Source organism: Ascaphus truei, chromosome 7 (genome assembly GCF_040206685.1).
Source record: "Ascaphus truei isolate aAscTru1 chromosome 7, aAscTru1.hap1, whole genome shotgun sequence".
NCBI classification, from domain to species: Eukaryota; Metazoa; Chordata; class Amphibia; order Anura; family Ascaphidae; genus Ascaphus; species Ascaphus truei.
This window is the reverse complement of record NC_134489.1, coordinates 59,986,622-60,013,981: the sequence shown is the minus strand read 5'-3', so window position 1 is coordinate 60,013,981 and position 27,360 is coordinate 59,986,622. Positions and strand designations below refer to the sequence as shown.

The following is a 27,360-nucleotide window of genomic DNA, read 5'->3' as shown; positions in this document are numbered from 1 at the left end:
TTAAATACTGCGACATGTTATAGACTGCTGTCTGTGAAATGCGCTTTGAAAGTATTCATTCTGTTTGCCTCCATTTCTTCATATAAACATTAATTTTATACTCTTATATCCTTCATGGGATCAGGAATTTGTCATTTGTGATGTGTGACCCTGGAATGAGACACCTCAGTCACAAGATTTACTAATCTGTGCAAAGCCACAGAGCACCTTCAAGATCCATTCAAGTAAAGACTGAGCACTATTTAGTAAAGGTGAGTCTAAATGCTGTTCTTGTGATTTCGTCTGCATTCTGTTTCACTGGTGGTAGGAAAAAGTGTACTCTTAATATAAACAGAATCTGACGTGCACAACATATTATGCATCCTTTAATACCAGTGATATCACAAATCCTACATCGATTTCCACTTGCATCTGAGGGGAAAGCAAGGGTAAACAAATCACTTGTTTTAGATTTACCTTTTGCATTTATCACAGCAGATACAGACACACAGAGAGATAAGCTTACATCACCCAAACCTCTGGTTTGAAGGTTGCCTACAACAAGAGTGTGCAAACTGGGGGGCACGCATCATTTTTTTTGGGGGGGGGGGGGGTCACGTGTGGTTGAAGACGTCCCACGCTCTTCCCCAAGGCATTTAAGTTAAATGCCGCAGGACCTCTGCCTCCTCTACATCGAGATTCAGCCGGCTTCCGGACGCGTGACCATGGCAACGCGGCGCGAGGTAGGGGGCGCAACAACTGAAGAGAGCAGGCAGGGTGGCACAACAAGAAAAGTTTGCGCACCCCTGCCTTAGAGCAGTGGTGCGCGCCAGATTTTCATGGGGGAGAGGGGAGCGCAGCAGTTAAAGGCATTTAAATTAAATATCGGGGGACCGCGCAAGGCATCTATAATACACTTACCTTCCCGTGACGCGTCTTCCTGGTAACCCGGCGTCAAAAGATGCCGCCGGGTCACGTTACCATGGCGACATGACGTTGCATGACCCTGCGCTTCATTTTGATGCTGGGGTCGAGCGGGGGGGGGGGGGGGGGGAGGGGAGGGGGCAAGGTGCCAAGAGCAGGCTGGGGTGCGCACGGGGAGAAGTTTGCACATCCCTGGCTTAGAGGACTGAAAAGTTGGTTATTTGGAATACAATATACCACTTTTGACTCAAAGCACTTCACAATTATGCATCGTTGTACATGGAATCTTATAGGTCCGATGTGATTACAATTTATGTTTTTGGCTGCTGAGATAAAGCAACTTTCCCAAGGTTACAAGGATCAGACACCAGGATATGAACCTGGCTCCACTGGTCCAAAGTCAGTGTCTTCAGAATCTGTGCCTTTACTCATTAAGCCTCTCCTTCAGCCCAATTTAGCTCTCTCACGAAACCGTGTTTCCCAAAACTACATGTCACCAGTAAACAGTCTTTACAAAGATACCGGGGATACCGCCTGGGTCGTCAGACCACCAGGGAATACATGGCTGGCGGGAAAATGCACCCACAAATACGAACTACAAAGTAATGTCCCCATCCGGGACTGCTGACGAGGTGACCCGAGAGCACTGCCCTTATCTGCCGGGGTGCCCAACCCGTTCCCGCTAAACACTCTCTCAGAAGAGCTATAAATAATATCCAGCGGTTTATGGTAACTCAAAGGCCACAGAGCTCACATAACGCCCACCGAAATAAATATCACATACATGCAGCCTGTGTGTAAAGAGAACCGGGAGAACAAACTGTTTCTTCTTTTTAAAGAAACGTAAAAGTGTCTGAATATATGCAGCAAAGCAAGGAAAAAGCAGGCATTGTTTCTCAAGGAAAAAGCAAAAAATTGAGTAAAGTCAAGGAGAGCGTTTGCCCTTAAAAAAATATATTTAATGGAACCAGCAAAAAGATACAGCTACATTACGGGGTACAAACAGTGCCTGCTTTTTCCTTGCTTTGCGTCTATCGCTATCAGAAAAAACGGATGTACACCCCCCCATTGGAAAAGAAGAATATTTGATATCTACAAGGACAACATCCACTCCAAATGTGAGTTATTTTATCACTGGCAAACACTCCGTTCTGATGCTTTATGTTGGGACACTTTTATTTATTGTGTGGCCCCTTACTGCAGTGCTTGTGGGGGTCCTAGCCCACTAGTCAGATTACAATGGAGAAGTGATTCATGTTGGATTGTTTACCACTTATTGATTACCGAGGGGTTTCATCTCAGGAATATCATATGAAATATTGAATGTTATAGTTTCTGCAAATACATTTTGAGGCTTCTTTTAGAGCACCACACATCTTTTCCAATTTGAATATATGCAGCAACAGAAACACGTTTCTACACTAAACATAGTGGCCCTTATTCAATGTGCTGTGAAGCTGCTTCCATGTGCTGGAGAAGATTTTAGTCCCATTCATTTGAACAGAAGCTGAACTCCCCACCAGCACTGGCAAGTGGCTTCACTGCATACTAAAGACATAAAATAATTGTCCATGTTAAAAATGACCCGGTGTCCTGGCACTGTATGCAGTGAAATGAATGGCATGGCTGGCTACAGATTCCCATGCCTGCAATCGGTCTGGTGCTTGATTTAATTGAGGTAGTAATGCTTGATCTATTCACAGGCATGCTGGTGGACAGATTAGGCTTGAAGCACTGGCTGTGAAAACACTGGGATTATCCTACAAAGAGAGGAGTTCAGGTTTTGTAGCAGTGCTAGCGAAATTCTTGCAATTTTAAAGAGTAAATCGACAAATGGTTGAGTACAGATGATAGTCATTGGCTGACTGTTATTTATAGATGTAAATTCTCAGGGCCACTCAAATCCACTCTGAAGGCATCAAGAAGGGGAACCTTCATTAGTTCCCGACAGCCTGGATTTAACGACATCAGTTAATAATAATTTGCTGCCACCATTTTGATCTTTGTTTTGTGTCATTTCACGGCGGGCTCACTCAGCGAAATATATTGAGTTTTGTGGTTGTACATGTAACGGCTGGACCCCCCTTGTCTGACCCACCCAATCTCACATTGGCCCGTGTGGTCTAACCGGTCCCCATTACAAGGTCGTGTGTGGTGGTGCACCCGCAAGTAACAGGACTCCTGAGTCTCCCGCTTGGTGTTATTAGGGGATGTCATCAGGACAGGTAGCTGAGGTAGTGGGTACGAGTCCAACTTACTTCACGTGCAGCGCCTCCACCTCATCAGGATCTATGCTTCCGCAGGGAGATGGTCCTGGTGAGGAACTCCTTCTCGGTGGTGACTGCCACTGTAGAGTAATCTCACACTCACACAGTGGGGGTTTCTTTGAACATGGCATCTTTATTGTAGATTGGGATGTAGCAGACTGCCCCATGCAGCTGCCGGCTCTAGCCGCACATCTCTCCGTGCTGTCCCTTTGCCAGGTACGCCCTCCCGTATTGAAGTGGGATTCCCTTTCTCCTAGGGAGATCACCACTGCGCCAGGTCCCTGGACACAGTGTGGCTTAGACAGACTTGATTGGTCACTCTGCTACAGCTAGTTACTGCACTAGGGTCACAAAAGTATTCCTCCAATCCCTTATGCCGTAGCATACATCTTACCAGCTGCTTCACACAACTGCTGGTTAACACAACACTAACTGACAGTGTTGTGCCCTTTATACCTCAGGGGGCAGGCGCATCTCTGATGTCACTATCCAGGGACTCAGAGCATACAGCCACCCCCTTCCTTACACAGGGCACCACACCAGGGTGTGAGGGAAAACCTCCATAACTACTGTTGGCAGGCCTGTACTTACCAGGACTTACTGCCAACAGGGAAGATGTATGCAGTCATTATTATGCATGGCTACATACTCCCCCTGGTTAATACCCACCGTCCCGGCTGGGACCTAAATTTGGTGTACCTTGCGCCAGGAAACACTGCAAAAGAACACACAAATAACATGGCAAACATCATCACATTGACATAATAATGCAAGCCCATCTCACTCACTGACCAGCAGGGAGCGCTAAAGAAAAAGCAGACCACTCTAATTTGGCACTCAATAATAATGTCGAGGATCCGGCTTCTTCACCTCCCGCCCCGCGGCATCATGCACAGTCACGCTGTATTCCCGTGGTATCCCTCGCTCATTGCAATACACCACTTTGTGCATGTACACACTGCGTCCTATCTTCCAGACCCGCATAAGTTGGGACACCCTCTGCTCGGCCTGAATTCCTTTAATGGCTCCCCCTTTTTCTACGATATAGTGCTGGATATCGTTTTTAAGCCATCTCTCCCTATTCTCCTCTATCTCTCTCATTAGAGGTTCTGGGACATACGGGTAATCAAGCCCATGCGACCTTCTGTATTTTGCCGCAACAGCCCGTTCAGCTCGGCAAGCCCTGGTCAACTTACTTTCGCCAGCCGCCCCGGGCAGCACCCATGACAGGGGCTCATCGGTCTCTACCGGGTCATCCAACCCTGCGGACCCCTTTGGGATAATAAGGCCTGCCTGGATACGATCCCACCTTACCCTTAGGGCCCTAAGGTATGCCTCGTCATCAAAGTCCCCGGCAGCCCACCAGTGATCAACCACCCCCTCCCTCTCTAGGATAAATCGGGTGCGGTCGAACCAGGCTACATACCCCTCGTACAACGGGGCCCACCACCTAGTCTCCTTCCGTTCTTCGGAGCTAGGTTCTATAGACTCCTCTATTGACTCCTCATCAGGCCCACCCGAAGATACCCCGTACGTACCCTCAGATCTCTCAACAACTCCTTTGTACTGTGCGGTGTTTCTAACGGTAATGCTTAGCACACTAGGACAATCACTGGATACCGACACTTGTCGGGACATCCTCCCTCCTCCCTCCGACCCATCATCCGAAGTTCCCCAGTCCAGGCTTCCAGTCCGATCCTCGGAAGGACCCCGTGACTCCCCGGACAACCCTAAGCTAGAACTGGACCCGAATGAAATAGTGACGGGGACAGAGGCTTTAGCTAGGGCCTTGGGGCTAACCTTGGGTGTGGACGGGGTTTGGGGACGGGACCGAACCGTAGGTATAGGCAGGGTTACGACCTGCTCCCCAGCAATACCTGTCTTGGCTTCGGCACAAAGTCTCTCTTTCTCACCGGCAGTTGGGCTCTTCACTCTCCGACTCGAGCGCCCATTCCGCCTGGCAGTAGGTGAACGACTTCCGCTGCTCGACCGCAGAGGCGCGATCATCTCCCACTCGATGCCGCTCTGGTCATCCGGAATCACCTCCGCACACGCACGTGCTGCGACGCCATCTTGGGTTGGATCCCCAATCGGGATCTCTTCCTCCACGAGGACATCCGGCAACGCCCGTCTGCTGCGCGATCCAGTCTGGCTCTGGACTCGCTCTTCCTTCTCCTCCAACCCCTGGGTCTGCGACAGGCACGGTGTCATCTTAGTACCTCGCAGGGTCGGGGTGGATCGACCTCCTTCCGATCCACTAGTCACCACGGCAGTGGGACTCCGGCGATCGGGTGGTCGCGGTACTGGAGACACTCGACTCCGTGTCTCCACACCACGAGGAATGGCATCTCTCCATGGCGTACCAATAGTATGACAGTCTCTTTTTATGACTATCTTACTCGACAGCCTAGCACACTCCTCGTCCGAGGATTCTAACTTGCCATTCGGCCGAGGCATCCCAGTAGGAGACCGGCGATGGGCTCCTCGGTGATCACCTCTCCGATGGCTGGGTTTCTCCCTCTTGAAAACCTGTCCTGGTCCCCGTTCTTCGGGACCTGTATCCTCTTGCCACAATGCACCCGGAAGCTCCGCAGTTAACATCGGGACATCATCTTTGGCTTCCTCGGCCTGTACCGGCACAAAACTCGGCATGGGCCACAGGTACTGCAGTCCACAATGTTGACATCGGCCCGCAGTGCCCACAGCTCCGCCCGGCAGTCTGCACTGCAGGCAGAGACACATCACCGTCTCCACACCCTCTACCCGGAGGACCAGGAAGCCTCCTGGAGCCGAGTAAGGATGGGTAGTGATCAAGGGATTTTGTCCCACTTTATCAGAGACTCCAGCCATATTCACCAGTGGCAGTACTCGCTTCAAAGGTCTGCACTGGTCAACAGCTCTTCGCAACTGGAGTGCAGGGGCAGGTTTGGCAACCCCTCCTCCTTCTTTCTCCATCGATATCCGGTGGAACTGCAAACCACTCCCCCTGGTTGAAACTAGGGGGATGTCTCGTAGACTTGTAGGCTGACCCAGCACTGGGGCAGAGTGAGTCATAGTCCATGAGGGCGCGGCTCCAGCTTTCGCGCCCCACTCCCCATCGGGGTGGAGTTTTCTCGTTGGCGCCAATCCTGACCAACAATTAGCAAACTGCAAAGTTGCAAGACTTTCTGCAGCATGCCCACGCGGTGTCCCGGGAACGCGGGAACCGCCATTTTGGTAAGTATTGTCCTTTTTCCCATTGAAGGTAGCGTCTGGCTGTTTGTTAATTGGGGTATAACAAAGTCCATTTCGTTCCTCCCATCGGATAACACTGTCATGCTCATTATTCTCAGGGGTATCATCCCGAGAACAAAAACATGATAAACACGGCGCAGCCACGGCTTTCACGCCATTCCACAACAAACACACAAGAGTCTCTCCTGTAGCTTGTTCTTCGTCCACGCACAGTTCATATGCGTGTTCTTCCTCTGACCGCAATCCTGGACCTTCTGCTCTGTGCAGATCCTCCATTCTGACGGTTCTCTCTCCCTGCCATCCTGGACCTTCTACTCTGTGCAGATCCTCCATTCCGACAGGTCTCTCTTGATCGTTGAACACGGGGTTCTTGTACATGGAGCTCCGCTCTGCGGGGCAGCTACCACATCCGTACAATAAACATGCCTTGTGCACCACCTTGTGTACCTAACGTAGATCTGACTCATGTTTGCACTACCTCAGGCTAGGCTCACTCTCTGTGTCTACTGTAACGCGTTCCTCCAGTCTGTGCTCCTTGGTAAGTGGTCTGGAATGGAGACTAGAGTACTCTGGCTCTTCCATGCAGTACTTTGGGCGTCGACCTACTTTTGGCTAGCCTAGTGCGGACCCTTCCAGAATTCCTGCCCTAAGTTACCAGTTTACCCCTTTAGGCGTCCCCCGCTAGCGCTACCTCAAGGCGACTAGAACAGCAATAGCCCCCGGCTCCAGACTCACTAACCCCTAACGGATCCCAAGGCGTCTTTGCGGCATGCAGCTCCAGCATCTCCCTGACTACCCCTGGCTCCGTCACACGCAGCACAAAGTGGCAGCAGACACTCTCTCTGTTTCCTAATGTGTGCCTAGCAAAAGCCTGTCCTGTTAACAGGTATCTCAGCAGCGCCTCCAATTGTAACGGCTGGACCCCCCTTGTCTGACCCACTCAATCTCACATTGGCCCGTGTGGTCTAACCGGTCCCCATTACAAGGTCGTGTGTGGTGGTGCACCGGCAAGTAACAGGACTCCTGAGTCTCCCGCTTGGTGTTATTAGGGGATGTCATCAGGACAGGTAGCTGAGGTAGTGGGTACGAGTCCAACTTACTTCACGTGCAGCGCCTCCACCTCATCAGGATCTATGCTTCCGCAGGGAGATGGTCCTGGTGAGGAACTCCTTCTCGGTGGTGACTGCCACTGTAGAGTAATCTCACACTCACACAGTGGGGGTTTCTTTGAACATGGCATCTTTATTGTAGATTGGGATGTAGCAGACTGCCCCATGCAGCTGCCGGCTCTAGCCGCACATCTCTCCGTGCTGTCCCTTTGCCAGGTACGCCCTCCCGTATTGAAGTGGGATTCCCTTTCTCCTAGGGAGATCACCACTGCGCCAGGTCCCTGGACACAGTGTGGCTTAGACAGACTTGATTGGTCACTCTGCTACCGCTAGTTACTGCACTAGGGTCACAAAAGTATTCCTCCAATCCCTTATGCCGTAGCATACATCTTACCAGCTGCTTCACACAACTGCTGGTTAACACAACACTAACTGACAGTGTTGTGCCCTTTATACCTCAGGGGGCAGGCGCATCTCTGATGTCACTATCCAGGGACTCAGAGCATACAGCCACTCCCTTCCTTACACAGGGCACCACACCAGGGTGTGAGGGAAAACCTCCATAACTACTGTTGGCAGGCCTGTACTTACCAGGACTTACTGCCAACAGGGAAGATGTATGCAGTCATTATTATGCATGGCTACATACATTTATATATTAAATATACAATACTTTAAACTAATTCATCCTGTACCTCCCTATTCTCAAACAACCAACGTGAGATGCCTTACTACGCGCTGTAAACAGGGGCAAGCTCAGAAAAATGGATTTTGGAAAGGAAGTAACAGCAAAAAGAGGTGGTTTTAGACACCTATGAGATAGTCTATAGATGGTGCAAATGTAAAGAATGCAGCGGTGGTAACAGAAATATCTTCCACTTGTGCTTGTCCAGACAATCAAACGACGATACAGATAGTGCTCAACAGAGATAGAGAACACTATTATTTATTAATCCCCCATTGGTGGGAGTGCCTGCTGTCTCTGTTGAATATTACCTATAGGTAGCGTTACACATCCATATAAGATGCCAAATCTTGTTATGATTATAGAGCTTCCTTCGGGCACCTTTCAAATTGCCAGATATTTTTTACAATGTTGGTGACCTGTGTAGCCTAATCAACTACTGGGACCTTACCTGCAGATTCCAACACATAACATTATTGATATGGTACCTAAACACTTCCTATTCCCCTCAGTGAAAGACATAACACTTCTTACCCATCTCAACACTCTATCACATAAACATAATGACTAATCTCTCACCTAATAGTACATAAGGGGTTAAAAAACTTGGTGCACAGGGAAAAATTAGATAGCTAACACTTGAAGAGCTGACCACCGGGGGTCACTATAAGCCCTATAAATTGCACTCTAAAGTTACAACGTCCAATTATGGATGCTGTTATATGATGGAAGATTGTAATTAATAGGACCAAAGGAGGGAGTAGTATAGCGCAAAAACACAGCAATACATCTATATTTTCTCCTTTACCATACCAACACAGTTACTGAGGTAAATTATACAGCATTATCAAGCTGTGACCTTCTGATATATCGATTATGCTGTGATGTCTGCATACTGAGGAATACTATCTCCTCCGTTTACTTTATGTACATGCGTGTATACAGACATTCTTTTGGTAACTATTCATGCAGTCACTGACATTGTGACATATATTTGCATTGGATATCATTTAATATTGGGGAAATATTATTTGTTTATTTTTGCGCCATTGTAGGTGGTGATCATGACTCAATAGGCAACTCTTTCTTGGTGCCAAGCCTAACAATATACCTTTATATACATTGTTATCCACCTTGTATACCTTATATCTGTACAGGACACCATTTCCTGTATGAGCAGAGTATATATATATATCTATATATATATAGATATATATATATATATATATATATATAGATATATATATATATATATATACCAGCTCACCCCTTTATTTAGCCGCCTCTCCCACTTGGGATTTTAATATCCTTTGTTTATATGTTTCTTATATGTGTTGTATTTTTCTAGATAGATTTAATAACATTTGATAATTTTTTGGTTTTAATATTACTTTTGAGTCTGCTGTTCAAGGGTCAGTGGACCCTCCTTTGGTCCTATCTTCCATCATATAACAGCATCCATAATTGGATGTTGTAACTTTAGAGTGCAATTTATAGGGCTTATAGTGACCCCCGTGGTCACCTGTTCAAGTGTTAGCCATCTCAACACTCATAGGATGTCCTGGATCATCCAACTTAAAGCTGTTTCCATCAAGTTAATCAGTCTCTGGAGTAAATCACAATTATTAGAGCAGATGTGTCACCTCACTAATATCTTTAACATTGCATTATAACTTATCTTTATATAAAGATATTAGATAAGTCCATGGTACCGCTCTATAGCTATCCCAATGCTAACTAATCATAAAGGGAAGGATTATGGCCCATTTTAACTAAGTGGTGCTACTCCCTAAGACACCTTCTGGCACCGAAAAACATACTATGGCCTAGTCCTAGGAATAGTGCATTCTGGTGCCAGAAGGAGTCTCATTGAATAGCACCGTTTACTAAATATGAGTCCAGCTCACTTTCATCTGCAAAAGAAATGGATTGAGGGGGGGATATGGTAAGAATAGCACAAACTTTTAAATTGTGTATAAAGCTTAATTAGGCAGCTGTGTCACACACTTACATTATACAAGCATCAGGGGATATACATTGACATTATCTGTTGGTATACCTTTGGCACGTAAAAGGCACATTTTTTACTTATGATAATAATAACGAATAATAATGATTAGAACACAATCAACCTATGAAACGCAATACTTCCCAGGACTGCATTGGGGGATTCAGTATGAAAGTGTCCTGATCGGCACTATCACAGCTGAATGAATAACCCCCTGTGTTTTTGTTTTTAGAACACAACCTTTGTACCGTCTTCCAAGTGTATAGTGCAGAAAAAAAAGCAAAATAATGATTCATATTTACCAGTTTCTGCTCCCAGTTCTGCCGGCATTTCCTCCTCTAGCACAATTAGCCTGGAAAGGAATGAAAAAAATCCAGCTTCATTCCTAACCGTGCGCTATAAAACCTGCAAAACATTATGTGGCCAACTCCAGTCCTCAACAGGTCAGGTTTTCAGGATATCCCTGCTTCAGCACAGGTGGCTCAATCAGTGGCTCAGTCATTCTGAGTGAGCCACCTGTGCTGAAGCAGGGATATCCTGAAAACCTGACCGGTGGGTGGCCCTTGAGGACTGGAGTTGGCCACCCCTGAAGTATGGGGTTTGTTTGAGGCTCATCCCTCACTAAGAAGCAATGCTGCAGCCATTCCAATGTCGTAGTGATTGGGGATACATTACAAAGCAGTGTTAAGAATCCTCAGGAATATTATTTTACATCAATGTTTTTACAAAACAGAAAAACTACTGGAGGAAGTAAAGGTGATTCATAAAGTTAACTGCATTTTCAGAAGACTCATTTGGATTCATGGAGAGCGGCGGCGGCGGCAGCGTTCCTAAAGCCTCTGCTTGGGACACCCCAGTCAGGCCATATTGTAGGGATAACCAGCTAATCCCATATTCACATATACAAGTAGTGCAAACACGCGCACTTTGTAATTCATCATTTATTCCTAAATCTCGTCTGTCTGGGTGCCCGGAGAAAAGGGTCGGCAAACACCAGGTTATAGGGTTTGTCTGTCATTTTTTTAAGAGTATATGCAAAAAGAAAAAAAAAAACATGTTTTATGTACTTTGTACTCACTCGTCCATATCGACAGCTGGATCGTCTCGCTGTATCTTCTCTAAACGGATCTGTTCACAAAGCTGCGTAGAGGACTGGAGAACAATAAACGTGTCTGTACCACAGAAAACTAATATTAACTTTATTTCATGTAGTGCTTTTCTCCCAATGGGACTCAAAGCGCTTCACAATTACAGTTGTGTGCGGTCCGCAGCACATAGGATTGTTACAGACACAGTCCCTGCCCAGATGAGTTTACAATCTATGTTTCTGGTGTCTGGAGCACAGGGAGATAAAGTGACATGTCCAAGGTCACAAGGAGGTGACATCGGGGTATGAACACGTTGCGTGCTGTCTCTTGATGTGTGTCTGTACACACACATCAAGAGACAGCACGCAACGTGTACACACACACACACACACACACCGAGAAGAGTGCAAAATTCCATAGTGTAATATGGTGAAACAAAATGATGGGATTTTAATTTCCACATCATTTTGTTTTTTTTCGTCTTTTGCTCTCTTCTGGGTTCCCTCTCTTGTATAGATCTCTAAACGCTGGATAGGAGGCCCAGTAATCTAAGGGAGCAGCACAGACCTCTCACTATGAGGAATCATTTACAGAAGGAATCATTTACTAAAGGAACTGGTTATATATACAAAGAAGACGTACATTGACTTCTTAATGTGATTAATTCATTTGAGAGCTATTGGTGTAAAATCACAGTGAAATATTGTCAGGTTATTTGCACATATATATTTTTTATTTGCACTAATTGAGATCAAAGAGTGCGTGCGTGTGTGTGTATTATACACACTGCTGGCACATGTATGCTCATGTGGACTGAATTATTTACAGTAGATGTGTGGCACAGTTTGCTATCCAAACTCCTTAACTATGTTAGTTCCCTGTAGCAGAAACCTATACATATGGCACATCCATGTGCTCTGATATATGCATGCACTGGCTGAGATTCGAGGGGTGAGGCTACATACAGAGCTACAAGTTAAAGACATTTCCTGCAGCAAAGGATCTGGCAGACAAAGCTAGATTCTATAATGAAAAAATACATTGTAAATAGGATAGTCGTTTGTCACAGTTACAATTTCTTGCATATACATTGTAAATGTTGAGAAGGAGCGGCTCAGTGAGTAAAGACACTGATGTTGGCACTGAGTTTGAAGCAGGGGAACCTGGTTCAATTTCTGGTGTCGGCTCCTTGTGACCTTGGGCAAGTCACTTTATCTGCCTGTGCCTCAGGAACTAAAAACATAGATTGTAAGCTCTATGGGTCAGGGACCTGTGCCTGGAAAATGTCTCTATAAACTGTAAAACTAGCAGCGCTATACAAGAACAAACAATTATTATTAAATAAGATACCTTTAAGTAGGCACCACTGTGTGGCAAAACCTCTTGAAACTCCTGCTGTATTTCAGACATGAGGCGAGCTGTCTTTTCCCAAAACTGCAGTAGTGTTGTCTATTTGGAACAGAAATGAACAGACATTAATACTCAGTGTGGTGTGGTGTATAATGGGACTCTCATTTCTATAGGAGTTAGGATTCTGTAATGATTCCTATTCCTGGCAGGGACTCCCCTCTATGACTGTTCTGCATTGGTATTGAAGTTCTGTGTGTCTGTAGTAAAAGGATTAAAGCCCCACTTATTTTTTTATTGATCACAAAAATTGAAGACCATACATGAAGACATTTGAGTAAGGGCTGACTGGTTTAAATACCATTTCAACCCCCTCTCTTACAACCAAGGCGCCGAGCTGGCTAGAAAAAATCTCTTTGAAGGAGAGTTTGGCTTCCCTTGTAAGTGTGAAGACCAAAACTTAAAAACACTCAGTCCCTTTGTTCCTGCCCTTAGTATAAACAATCAGGACAGTTACCTTTTGATCACCGGGCTATGTTAATTCCTCAGGATGTCCTTCCTGCCCTATTTAGCATAGCAGATGGAGTCTGCATTTTCCAGAGCAGATCCAAAATCCCAGATACACTTTAATACCTACACATATTAAAAGACCCGGTTCTGGTAGGTCCAGCGGGTCCAAACTTTCCAGACCTTAATGCCAGAAGTGGTACACTATAGGGTCCAAGTTTCAGCCTGCTGCAACCTTCGGAACCGGAGTTATACAAATACCACATAAACCGTTTCATATTTTATTATAAAAATCTCCGCTAAAAAGAAATCTCAGCTTTTCACTAAATCCCCATTGAAAACAACGGGCTCCGCCGCCATGGGTTTCAATGGAGCAACTCTGCCGTTGTAGTCAATGGAGATTCCCGCCATAGACTTTCAATGGAGAAACCGCCGCCATTGAAGTCTATGAGAAAATCCACAAATCTTTACATTCGTCCACACTCCGTCTGGTTGGTCTGAGGGGGCTGGGAAGGGGCATGCATTAAAGCCGGAACCTTGGCTACATGCCACCCAAATCCCATCCCTCTGGTCATTCCAGAACCGGAGATATGGACTTACATTTTTCAGCATTTTACACTTAGTCGTTTTTACGCCACGCGGCTTTTCCCCATTGGAATCAATGGCCGGCGCCGCCATAGACAATGCATGGCGCACGCCGCCATTAGATTCAATGGTGCGAACCTCCTTCTCCGCTCGACCCCTTACGGGGGTCCCTCATTCCCGGACCCGGTGGGGGTCGTGTGTGGGGTCCCTAGGGGCTAGGGGCAAAAAGAATTTTATTCCCAGGTGCCCTAGAACCCAAGATTCCCACGCCAATTGTCGTTGAACTTGACCATAGTGATTAAACTCTTTTAAAAGACATTGTATCCGCTTTTGCGGTCTGCGGTTTGGATGGCTGCCAACCTGTTCCTCGAGGCCGGCGTCGAGGAATCTCCATTGAAGTCAATGAGCCCATTGACTTGCAATGGGAAACCGCCGCTCCTCCTCTCGGACGCCACCTGCTGGTCGTCGCTGGAAAACAGGTCCAAAACCGCTACTTCTGCCATTAGAAAGCATGGAGGCTCAATGGCGACCTATGGATGGCTGCAAAATGGAGCCTGAAAAGGCGGGAAAATGGGAACAAAAGGCTATAATCACTAAAGAACATTAACCCCTTCCCTCCCGCATCAACCCTAGTGTATGTGTGCTTGCCAACACCAGGATAACACAATACAGTTACACAGGGAATAAACATTTGGATATTGAAAAAAAGGAAATAACAGTGCGCAACTAATTGAAACGTGACGTGATAAGGTGAAAGTAAAGTGAATTAAATAACTTAACCTAGAATTGAGCGTTTGCAGCTGCGATGAAGGGGGGGCTCAGGGACCCCCTGGAGCTAACAGATAAATACAAAAAAGACACAGCGCACAACGCTCATAGTGCATTAAAAATATTATTCACTCTCCTCCGTGTGGAGCGCTTCCTCGTTAGTGACGTCACCACGGGGATTTCGGCGCCGTTCGAACACGATCAAATCGCGCAGTAGGGTGCTAATAATTAGCTAGAGCACTTGTCAAATTGTCCTATGCGTTTCGAAACATGATGAAGAAACTTCCCTGATGAAGAAACTTTCTGTTTCGAAACGCGTAGGACAATTTGACAAGTGCTCTAGCTAATTATTAGCACCCTACTGCGCGATTTGATCGTGTTCGAACGGCGCCGAAATCCCCGTGTTGACGTCACTAACGAGGAAGCGCTCCACACGGAGGAGAGTGCTAGCGCCCAGCTGATGCCCAGATTTGCCTTGCTGAAGCACTGCAGAGATCAGCAGCTCCCGGTACACTCGTGCTCTGGGGAGCAAGGACCAGCAGAGGTTGTGCATCTACCCCAATAGGACCCTGCACCACCGAGGACAGCATTTTCACCCCTTCAAGGACACCTGATCCGGTCTCCGGAGGCGTTGGGTAACATATCCCGAAACTGCTTGATATTACTGCATTTGATGTACGCACATTACTCACCCATTTATTGTTTATGTGAATAATATTTTTAATGCACTATGAGCGTTGTGCGCTGTGTCTTTTTTGTATTTGGATATTGAAGCAAGGTAAAAAACACAAACTGGACCTCAGTCCAGTTAACCCCTTGCTTCCCAGGTGAGAGTAGAGGGTGGCCAAATGGGGTGTAACCCCTTTAATCCCGGGCCAAACCCTCTCTATCATGACACCTCCCCTGCTCAATGGGTGCCTGGTGCCCCAGCTGCCTTCCCTGGCACTGGGACACCATTGGTACCCTTGAAGCACTTAATAAGTTGGCCTGGCAAAATTGTCCTCTGGCATTGTCCAGTACAATGTCCTGGCCACAGTGGATAGTGAAGTCCAGATCCTGTGGAGCAGGGCTCCACCGTGGCCGCCGGGCATTCTCCTTTGCCTCCCTCTGCCCCCCACCCCGTGCCTGGTGAACCAAGTCCATGGTGAAGGGGCCTGTCTGCAGACCAGGCTGCATACTGCCCAGAGACTGGCATGTCTCTGCACCAGCGAGAGACCAGCTATCAAGCACAGACCGTCGCTTTCCTGTCAACCAAGTCTGGGAAAGAGCTGTCACTATCCTGTAGGGACCCTACCTGCCCTGGCCCTGTGCCCACCTGTAGCTGCTCCGCTAGACCCTTGACTCTCCTCCCTGGCTGCCTATCTACCCACAGCCCCTCCTCTGGGAACCCTGGGGAATCTGTCAGGGGGGTCACTCCTGGCGAGTTAGAACAAGGGACCTCCTGCCTACCTAGCCCATCCCTAGCTTCTACCAGCTGCCTGACACCCCACTGACCTCCTATCTCCCCCTGCTCCACAGTGTCTCCCTGCCTAGCCTCCCCTAGGACCAGCACCTCAGCCCCTGCTGATGACTCCTGCTGCTTACCTCCCTGCAGCCCACCTGCACTCCTCTCCCCCCTGGGCAATCCTACCCCAGACACTGGAACTACCTGAGTGCACCTACCTCCCTGACCTTGTCTCCCCCTTACCAGGGATGAGCTCAGGGGCATCTCACCAGATGCAACCGCCTTAGCTCTTGGCTGGCAGGTATCCTTGGGGTGGCACAAGCTTGCCACTGCCCATGATACCCCCAGCCCATAGCCAGGCTGCAACAGGGGGTTGCTGATCTGAGAAACCCCCTGAGGCTCTGCCAGGGTAATGGGGGGCTCAAGCTGCCATACCTGCTGCTTTCCCTCCCCGGCTACCACTAGCCCTTCTTCTCTCACTGAGATCTGATGCTGGCTACCTACCTGCGGCCTCCCCTCACTCCGCTTCTCACTAGCTAATCCTAACCTGGATCCTAGGGACACCTGAGTGAGACCATCTCCCTGACACTGCCTCCCCATTACCGGGGATGAGTTCAGGGTTGCTGGTGCAGATGCACCCACCTTAGCTCCTGGCTGGTAGGTGATCCTGGGGTGGTCTAACTTTGCCACAACCCCTGATACCTCCAGCCCATAGCAAGGCTGCAACAGTGGGGCTCTTAACTGAGAGTCCCATTGCTGCTCCGCCAGGGTAATGGGGAAGCCTGGCTGCCCTACAAGCTGCCCTTCCTTCCCCCCCCCCTGGTACCCCTATCTCCTGCCACCCCCCGGTCACCCCTATAGTGAAACAACAGGGTACAGTCATAGGAAAAAATAAGTCAGGGTCAGTCTGCGACTTGGTCTGGCTTACCTCGCTGGTCCCCGCAGAGACCGCCGCCTTCGTTGGTCCCGATTGCAGGGGGACTGGAGTGGCCGTCGCTGGCATCATCTGGGCCGGGCAGCAACGGGCCGCTGCCGCAACAGCACCCGGGCTTGGTACAGGTAAAACAGTGCAGGACAAGGGTCCCAGGTCTTTGTGGAGTAACACGGCTCCCGCCAAACCAGGTAAAATAACCTCATCCCGCAATCCCTGTCCCTCCCCCCACTCAGAAAGGGCTCCGGCACTTTGCCGGAATCGCGTCTCTTCCGCCACCGCCATGGGCGAGCCCCGGGTAGCTGCCGCAACAGTACCCAGCTTTGGTGCAGGGTCGCCGGTGTCATCGCTGGGAATCGCCGACTCCACCAAACAATGTGAAACACCCACCTCCCGCACACCCCAACCCTCCCACCAAATAAAATTGCCGCCGGCAGGATGCCGGAGTGGAGGCTTCTTCTCCGCCGCCGGGATCAGATGGATGGCCGCCGCTCTCCACCGCTGTTGCCGATGCAGCCCGGCCACGTTCTCCAGGACTCATCCCGTGAAGGGTTGTCGCCCTGGCTGGGCGGGAGCCATCAGAGGATGCCGCTAACTGGGTCATCTTTTCCGCAGCTCGTAAGCGCTGGCCCTGAGGGGCTTCTTCGCCCGACCGCGCACGGTCCGGGCACCGGGCATTATTGTGGCCCGTTTGTTGGCAGTGCCGCAGCGCCTGACGGAGCTTCTCCGCCACCGGTGGACTACCCCCAGCAAGGGGCAACGGAGTCCAGAGCGGAGTTGCTCGAGCGCCGGGTTCTGGGAGGGGGTAAGCGGGTCGATGTGGCACCAACGCCGTGAACTGGGTCCACTTCGCCGGGAACCACGTCTTGCCCAACACACACACCAGTGCTAGCTCTTTCATGGAAAATAGACGGGCCGCCGCAACGGCCGTTACCTCTCCTGGCGCTCCCTCCACAAGTCTCTGCCGTCCCGGAGCTGGGTCCATTCCCTGCTCTCCGGGCGGTTTGATGGTTACGGCAGCTGCAGCTGTGGATCTTTGCTCAGCCTGCCGGGTTTCATGCTCACCGATCGCTGCCTCTCTCTCAGCCTTGCCGGCTGCTGGTCCACGCGCCGACTTGATACACTCCTCCGGTCTCGGTGCCCGGCTCCAGTCACACGGATGGCCGGCACTTTGGTTCTGCAGGCAATGCTTCTCACAAGTAGGGGAACAGTGAGGAGGTGCCATATCTTTTGTTATATGTTGTACACTGTGTGTTCAATATCTTTAGTCCCAGGAACTCTATATCACAGAATCCCGCAGTACTCTGTAATACAGGTCCAGTTCAATCCCGCCGCTGCCACCAATTTTATTAACGCCTGTGACGGTGACTTTGTAACAGGCTATTAATAATACACACCAAATATACCTGGGTTGAACTGGACGAGGCTTAGATATGATAAAATATAATTTATTCCTTGAAAAAGGTGAACACAACAAGATATACAAATAACAGACAAAATATAGCACTTACTTAAAGGTTAGGACAAGAAAAGCCATCAGGATACAGGATGGGCCATTCCTTCCATAATTCAGGTGTAGATGTAGACATCACAGCAATACATGAAGATCATGAAGACCATACATGAAGACATTTGAGTAAGGGCTGACCCTGGTTTAAATACCATTTCAACCCCCTCTCTGACAACCAAGGCGCCAAGATGGCTAGAAAAAATCTCTTTGAAGGAGAGTTTGGCTTCCCTTGTAAGTGTGAAGACCGACACTTAAAAACACTCAGTCCCTTTGTTAATGCCCTTAGTATAAACAATCAGGACAGTTACCTTTTGATCACCGGGCTATGTTAATTCCTCAGGATGCCCTTCCTGCCCTATTTAGCATAGCAGATGGAGTCTGCATTTTCCAGAGCAGATCCAAAATCCCAGATACACTTTAATACCTACACATATTAAAAGACCTGGTTCTGGTAGGTCCAGCAGGTCCAAACTTTCCAGACATTAATACCGGAAGTGGTACACTATAGGGTCCAAGTTTCAGCCCGCTGCGACCTTCGGAACCGGAGTTATACAAATACCACATAAACCGTTTCATATTTTATTATAAAAATCTCTGCTAAAAAGAAATCTCAGCTTTTCACTAAATCCCCATTGAAAACAACGGGCTCCACCGCCATGGGTTTCAATGGAGCAACTCTGCCGTTGTAGTCAATGGAGTTTCCCGCCATAGACTTTCAATGGAGAAACCGCCGCCATTGAAGTCTGAGAAAATCCACAAATCTTTACATTCGTCCACACTCCGTCTGGTTGGTCTGAGGGGGCTGGGAAGGGGCATGCATTAAAGCTGGAACCTTGGCTACATGCCACCCAAATACCATCCCTCTGGTCATTCCAGATCCGGAGATATGGACTTACATTTTTCAGCATTTTACACTTAGTCGTTTTTACGGCATGCGGCTTTTCCCCATTGGAATCAATGGCCGGTGCCGCCATAGACAATGCATGGCGCACGCCGCCATTAGATTCAATGGTGCGAACCTCCTTCTCTGCTCGACCCCTTACAGGGGTCCCTCATTCCCGGACCCGGTGGGGGTCATGTGTGGGGGTCCCTAGGGGCTACGGGCAAAAAGAATTTTATTCCCAGGTGCCTTTGAACCCAAGATTCCCACACCAATTGTCGTTGAACTTGACCGTAGTGATTAAACTCTTTTAAAAGACATTGTATCCGCTTTTGTGGTCTGCGGTTTGGATGGCTGCCAACCTGTTCCTCGAGGCCGGCGTCGAGGAATCTCCATTGAAGTCAATGAGCCCATTGACTTACAATGGGAAACCGCCGCTCCTCCTCTCGGACGCTACCTGCTGGTCATCTCTGGAAAACAGGTCCAAAACCGCTACTTCTGCCATTAGAAAGTATGGAGGCTCAATGGCGACCTATGGACGGCTGCAAAAATGGAGCCCGAAAAGGCGGGAAAAGGGAACAAAGGGCTATCATCACTAAAGAACATTAACCCCTTCCCTCCCGCATCAACCCTAGTGTATGTGTGCGTGCCAACACCAGGATAACACAATACAGTTACACAGGGGAATAAACATTTGGATATTGAAGCAAGGTAAAAAAACACATTACTGGACCTCAGTCCAGTTAACCCCTTGCTTCCCAGGTGAGAGTAGAGGGTGGCCAAATGGGGTGTAACCCCTTTAATCCCTCTCTATCATGACAATAACATCTATTATCGCTTGTGGGTGTAGGTTATTACCCCATGGTTCCCAAGTTGCAGTAAATGTATACATTGTATTATGTATAAACGCTGTCATTTTTTCCATTTTCCATTTTAATAATTTTTCACGTTCTATTTAATATTGAGGGGAGTTCTGGGGCCGACTGTTTCCAGTTGGCTGCTATTCTTCATCTTGTGGCCGAAAATACATGTGTGATAAGTTTAGCTTGGGATATGGATATTCCTGGGATAGATCTGTTTAATAATGCTGTTCAGGGATCCGGTGTAAGGTGCAGCCTTAGCACTCTAGTTATAATACTGTAGATTTGAGTCCAAAAGATGTTTTATTTCCCTACATTTCCACCAGGTATGCAGCTTAGAACCAGTTTCTCCGCATCCTCTGAAGAACAGCGGGGAGGACGTTGGGTACATTTTATTTAGTCTTTCTGGTGTATAGTACCAACGAAAGAGTAACGTATTGTATAGCTGTTTTCCTTAATTAATGTGCTCAGAGATACAGTACCTTCCTTATAGATTCCCAAATCTCTCCCCAATACTCCAATTCCAGGACTTCCCCCATCTCCTCCTCCCATTGCGTCCTTTATATTAATTTTTTGTCCTGTGCTGTTGCCAAGAAGGCTTGATACAGTAATGTATATGGGTCTGTGTTGCATATGTGCTCAAAACTGGTGTTAAAGGAGCTTGGTTTGTCTCTGAAACAGGAGAAAACAAAACATCTCACCTGAAGGCATCTATATGTTTCTCTATTTAGAGCTTTGAACTAAACTTTTATTTCTTCAAATGTTCGGATCTTGTCAAAAAACAGTAGGTCCCGTATCCTTGTTATTTCTTTTTTTTTCCACCAAGAAACATCTTGTGCTCTCACACCTGGTTTGTTGGCTGGAATCCCAAACAGTGGGGTCATGTTTGACTCCCTAGTTGTTAATTTATATTTAAACATAAGTGTCTCCCATAGTCTGACAGAGTGATTCAGTACTGGGTGTGTCTTAACAATTAATGGTCTCTCTTCAGCCCGGAGCCACAACAGAGACTTGATACCCTGAGGTTTTTATTTCTTCGGCCTCTATCGCTACCCATCTTGTTTTTCTCTCTGGTACATGCCATAGTGTGAGTTGACCTATTCTGGCTGCTCTGTAATATGCTAGCAAGTTCGGGAGTGCTAATCTCACCCCCTCTGTGGTTGGTCTATACAAAGTGCTTTTTAAAATTCTGGACTTTTTTTGCCCCAGACAAGTCAGAGATCTTTTTTAGTAGGTTCTCCAGTTCTTTTTGATTTATTGGAATGGGTAGGGACCAAAACAGATCCAGTATTCTAGGAAATTAATTCATTTTAACTGAGTATATCCTTCCCAACCATGAAATTAGGTATTTACCCCATTTAATCAGATTGTCTCGTAGGTGTCCCAGTAATGCTGGGTAATTAGGTTAATACATTGTTTCTATTGACTTGCTTTGTTTACTTCCTAAGTATGGTAGTACCTGTTTTTACCAGGTGACGTTGAAATTAACGGAAATTAGTTTTGTAACCGGATGCGGTATATTGAGGATTAAGGCTTCAGATTTAGCGATATTGACCTCAAATCTGGATACTGCACCGAATTTGTCTAATAGATTGAAGAGATTAGGCAATGAGGTCAATGGTTTGGTTAGGGTTAGAAGGATATTGTCGTTGAAAATGCTTGTTTTATATTCTTTGTCTTCAATCTTGTAACCAAATATAGATGTTGTTCATTCTTATTCAATTGGCCAATGGTTCGATGCACAGAGGGGCGATAGTGGGCAGCTCTGTCTGGTTCCATTTTTTATTTGTACTGGGTCTGAGATATATCCCCCACTGTAGATTTTTGCTTGGGGGTCTTTATATAAGGCATCTATTGCCTTTATGAATTTACCTTTTAAGCCAGATGTTTCAAAGGTTAGTTTTAGGTAGCGCCAGTCGACCCTGTCAAATGACTTTTCGGCAGCCCCACTTCATTTTAAGCAACACAAAGTGTAACCAAATTAAAGCACTCAGCCATGCCATACCCTGTCTAACAGGTTTCATGGTTTAAGACTTGTTTGTAGCTTTTAAAATGTAGGTTTGGAAGCCGAGCTCCAGTAAGTATAAAGAAGAGAGAATTGCACAGGGCAGGCAAAGGATCACAACTAAGGGCCATATTAACTAAGCTGTGCTATTCCATAAGATACCTTACAGCCTGTTCATTTTAACAGACCATAAAAGGTGTCTTCTGGTGCTGGAGATGTCCTGTGGAATACTGCTGCTTAGTAAATATAAGACTGCAATGCTTCCACAGTTGCAGTGATCTGGACTGAGTTAAAGGTATATGTATAGCGTCTTCACAACAAATATTGTTTAATACCAATATGTCTCTGGAATTGCAAACTACTGTAGTGTTTGGCAGCAAAGAGTGTGGTTAGGATGAGTGTTACCTGGTAGGTATATAGTGAATGTGACAGCAAGTTGCAGCGGCTGGCTCCCAGGAGATCCACTTTCTGACACACATCCATCTTCATCTTGTCAAAATGGGTTTTGGTGTTTCTGACCTGCATCTGCACCTAGGGACAGTATACGGGAAGAACTGTCAGACCCATTCATGGTGTGCGGAATGAATTCTGAGTTGGATTTCATGTGTTTACACACAGTAGGTCAATTTATATATGTGCACACATGTGTATACATATCTACATGAGTATGTATACAGATACACTTAGACTTATGGTGTCATTCAACATTCTCCCCATAGTATACATCATTGTGGTTGGGGATTGTCACCAACAGCTGCCACAGATCTACAGGCAGCCTGGACAAGGATTGGGGTTAGCCTGTGGTCCAGGAGTCCAGCCTGACTAGTCCAATTAACAGTGCTAACACTGGGGGGTGGGGGGTTTGTGCTGTCCATAACCCCGGAGAAGCCTGTGTTGTTTAGCATTTCCTTTCTGCAGAAAAGTCAAGTTTGCTTTTTCCGGCATTTAGGTCTGTGTCCATCCTCTTGTTAACCCTTTTACAGTTATCAATGCCACAGCTGCTCTAATTAGTTTTGGCAGGTCTTCCTTATTAGATACTGTATATATTTTTAGATGACCTAAATTTCGATTATTCACTGTAAAACCAAAACAAGTCTTCTCTGGTTAGTATTTACGATGCATAATATGAAGAGCTTCCATGGGGAATTACTCAATCCAAGGGCTAACACAATCAACACGTATTGGGATCACAAGAGAGGATATTTCACCTGCAGCAAATGAAATGAATTCTCTACAGTAAATGCTGTAAATGTGGAATTTACTGCCTCCAGTGACTATGATTGGCAGATACACTTAAGAACAGATTGAATATCTTCTTAGAAATGAAAGATATAGAGGGCCGTGCTGAACATAGTAAAGCATAGAAAGGTCATTATTAAAGGGATATCTCTAATTGGTATATACTGAAATCAGGAATGATTGTCCCTCTGTCAATTATCAAATAAAATACTGGTGACGATCCAGAGAAAGATATAGTATAAATGTGACTATCTCACCCAGTTTAGCATTAAACAAAATACTTAACATGATGGACATGTCATGTTTTGTGCTTCCCACGGAGGGGGGACAGAGTGATGTGTGTTGAGTTTCTGGTACATGATCGGACAGTTCAGCTCTGCAGACCTTTCTGAATTTCTCCATCTGCTTGTATGTGTCGGGGTCCAGCTCCTGGGACACGTCTTTCATCCACAGCAGCGCTCCTCTGTATTCAATCCGCGCCTTCTCCATTCGGTTGATGGTCATTAGGGTGTCTGAGACGGCCCGTCTGCTAAACGTCTCCACCTCCTGCTCCAGGCGGGATAAAGGGGTGCAGAGGGCCAGCCTGAGAGGGGACGAGGGAGCAGCGTCAGCCCGGTAAGCCACCACAGCTGGAGAGGGCTGAAACATTTAACCCTTTCACTGCCATGGGGAGGCTTGCAATGCATTGTCGTTAAAGGAAAATCAACCTTTCAAATGATGGCTACCAGTGAAAGTGCTGGGGGTGTCTATGCACACAATGGGGTCTGTGTATCAAGGCAAAAGTGGTGCAATTCTGGGGCAAACAATTGTTTCAGATGAATGAAAGAAACACTCCACTTTAGAATGAAGCAAAAATTCCACTGAGGGGTTTGTCAAAACCATTACCTTCTGGAGGCACCTGCAATGTACTACAGGAATAGCTGGTCCAGATCTACAAAAGCTGCCGGCATCAAATACGTTACGGGAATATGCAGCTCTTTAACCGAAGTCAAACCTTAATACTCACCTCTTAAATGAAGCATCTCAATAACCTGGACTCATGGCGACTTCCCACAGTCACTCCTACCAATGACATACTACTTAGATTGTAAGCTCTCCGGGGCAGTTACTTCCTTTCCTATTGTCTGATTTTGTTTGTTTGCACTTATTGTATAATACACACCTTTGCCCAGCGGAGGAGCACAGAGCATTGCCTGTAGCACTCATCATTTTCCCGGCACGGGTGCTGTCCTGCTCTGCCTGCATCTTGAAAAGGAGACTGAGGTCATTCTCCTCTTGAGACAGAGCTACAACAAAGGAAGAATGAGGAACATATTTAATCCCACTCCCCTACTGAAAGTAATTTACACTCAAATATTATTTGGCATCACCGTTTGTCTTAAATACAGAATCGCTGATGGTTTCCCAGTGAACCCTGGGATCTATGAAAAAACAAATTGTCAATGCTTTGTCAGTCCCTATGGTAGAGCAGGGGCTAAGTTGGGGGAACATACCCTGATTAGTTGTATTTCAGGTGTGACGAACAGACTGCAAGCTTGTTGAAACTGTAATTTGCCACGGGCTATGTATATTGGTGTCAGAATATAGAAATAATAATAGATTGTAAGCTCTTTGGGGCAGGGGCTCCTTTTCCTAATGTCTACTTTTATGTTGTAGTGCTTATTCCTATTATGTCAAGTGTTTTACTGCTGTAAAGCGCTAGGAATAACGATAGCGCTATATAAGTAAAGTTATATATACATAATACAGCTCACATAACAGAATCAATTCAGAAGCACTGCTGGAGACGGTTCTACGCTCAGGACCTTACTCTGTAAAAGCTATTGTGCAGAAAGACCCATCTACTTTAAAGGGGCCTTCCCTTCAGTGTGATCGCATCAGCGCTATCGCATTTTACAGAATAAGGGCCTCTGATTGAACCTTTTTGGCCCAACTGGACGCGCCTTGTTACTAGTACACACCATCAAGTCTTTGCTGGTATTTCTCTGTAATTTTCAGCAGCTCTGATCCCGTTGTCTGGATGGAGTGAAACACCTGTGAAAAGAAAACTTTTAGGTTTTTACGGAGCAGCAAAAGGGTTAAGAAGCAGCTACACCAGCACTGGGCTAGTGGGCACTCAGGAGCTGGGTTACCATTGAGCTCTTTCAGCCCCATGCAAATACTTGGAGAAACACTGATGTCAAATATTATTTTGTGAGCTCGAAATGTCCACTCCTGTGAATATCCAAGATCGTAGCGTTGCTCGCTACTCCTATAGAAACCCTTCAGCACACTCCCCAGCTGTGTATACGTTTTGGTATAAGCTCACGGTTAGGACCTAGAGAAAAACAGGATGCATTACATGTGTTGCAGAGTTATTAAACCGCTCTTGGATTATGGAACAAAATCTGAATGCTGTACAGAAAGTGGGTGCGCTCCCGTTATTGAACATGAATGTATAATGATAAATGGAACTGCCCGTTAAGTGAGTTTGCTGTAACGATTACAGCCTCTGAAGTGGGTGAAACCCTGTTCGTAGCCCAATGTCCGTTTTCCTTGTGATTTTGGGTAAGTGACTTTATCTTCCGGTGCCTCAGGCACCACAGATTAAATGGTCAATTTGTGGAGGTGTCTACAAAACTCTGTACAGCACTGTGTACATTCTCGGCTCTATATACGAAAAAATATTATTACCATATGGTCCACCTGTTACTGTTCTGAACAGCTATAGCCCCAAAAGCCTCAACAATGCTTCTACAATTGGCAGAAATACCCCTCCGTTACCTCCAGCTTAGCATCCAGCTCTGCGTCCGATGCCACCACGTGTTCATCTTCTTTTTTGCCCGTCACTTTAATTAAGACTTGTTTGGTTTTCCAGTATTTCTTCTGCATTCGGCTGACTACGGACTGGTCCCCATCCGCGCACTGCTGCCCGTATGTGTCCATGGAGTAGCTACAAGGAACAAGGAAGTCAAGGACTGGTGCACATGTGCAGCTCACGTCTGTCAGCTAGTGTTGCCAAACCTGCACTGGAACATAAGGTCGACTTGGATGTCACCAAGTAATGGTGATGAATTAATAACTACTTCATCACATGGCAGATGGTAGGCATCAAAAATAAAGCGTTGTAAAGGAAACATCTAACACAGGGCTGCATACACGTTGGTTAGGTGATGTATTCACTGGGGATATGCATAATAAAGTGCTTGAATGCTCTGAGCATTCCACCTCGGAGGTAGCTGCAAGTGCAGATATATACAAAGATATACAGGCATACCCCGCATTAACGTACGCAATGGGACCAGAGCATGTATGTAAAGTGAAAATGTACTTAAAGTGAAGCACTACCTTTTTCCCACTTATTGATACATGTACTGTACTGCAATCGTCATATACGTGCATAACTGATGTAAATAAGGCATTTGTAACAGGCTCTATAGTCTCCCCGCTTTCACACAGCTTCGGTACAGGTAGGGAGCCGGTATTGCTGTTCATGACGTGCTGACTGGCGCATGCGTGAGCTGCCGTTTGCCTATTGAGCGAGATGTACTTACTCGCGAGTGTACTTAAAGTGAGTGTACTTAAACCGGGGTATGCCTGTAATGTACGTTCTCACCAGGGATGCCTAATGGTTTAAGCCAGGGGTTCACAAACAGGTATATACCGTAAGCCCTACTGGAGAAAACCAGCTGCTATAAAGCGATATTGATACTGTGGCACCCATTCAACATGATGTGAAGCTGCTTCTTCGTGTCAGGGAAGCTCAGAGCTCCACTCAAATGAAGAGAAGCCGCTTCACGGCAGAATGAGTAAGCTTCAAAGAGAGGCGGACCTAGCGAAAGTGCTATAATCATACCGAATATAATAATAATGCAACAATTAACCAGATATGAGCAGATATACAAGTATGGAAGTCTGTTACTTTTTCATGGTTTTAGAGCAGCGGTGCGCAAACTGTGGGGCGCGACCCCCAGGGGGGGCGCGAGACTGCCGACGGGGGGCGCGGGGTTT

At 46.9% G+C, this 27,360-nt stretch overlaps 1 protein-coding gene across 3 annotated transcripts in view; it reads right to left on the bottom strand.

Annotated features, from left to right (window-relative positions):
• ICA1L (islet cell autoantigen 1 like) overlaps positions 1-27,360 on the bottom strand; it is a 50,361-nt gene that overhangs the window by 8,859 nt on the left and 14,142 nt on the right. For all 3 annotated transcript variants that reach the window (XM_075608592.1, XM_075608590.1, XM_075608593.1), the window contains exons 3-10: positions 26,134-26,302; positions 25,332-25,404; positions 24,533-24,656; positions 23,755-23,953; positions 22,537-22,662; positions 12,645-12,743; positions 11,285-11,358; positions 10,509-10,558 (exon numbers count right to left, since the gene is read on the bottom strand). In XM_075608592.1, the coding sequence (XP_075464707.1) occupies positions 10,509-10,558; positions 11,285-11,358; positions 12,645-12,743; positions 22,537-22,662; positions 23,755-23,953; positions 24,533-24,656; positions 25,332-25,404; positions 26,134-26,302 (914 nt within the window). The remainder of the gene's footprint in view (positions 1-10,508; positions 10,559-11,284; positions 11,359-12,644; positions 12,744-22,536; positions 22,663-23,754; positions 23,954-24,532; positions 24,657-25,331; positions 25,405-26,133; positions 26,303-27,360) is intronic.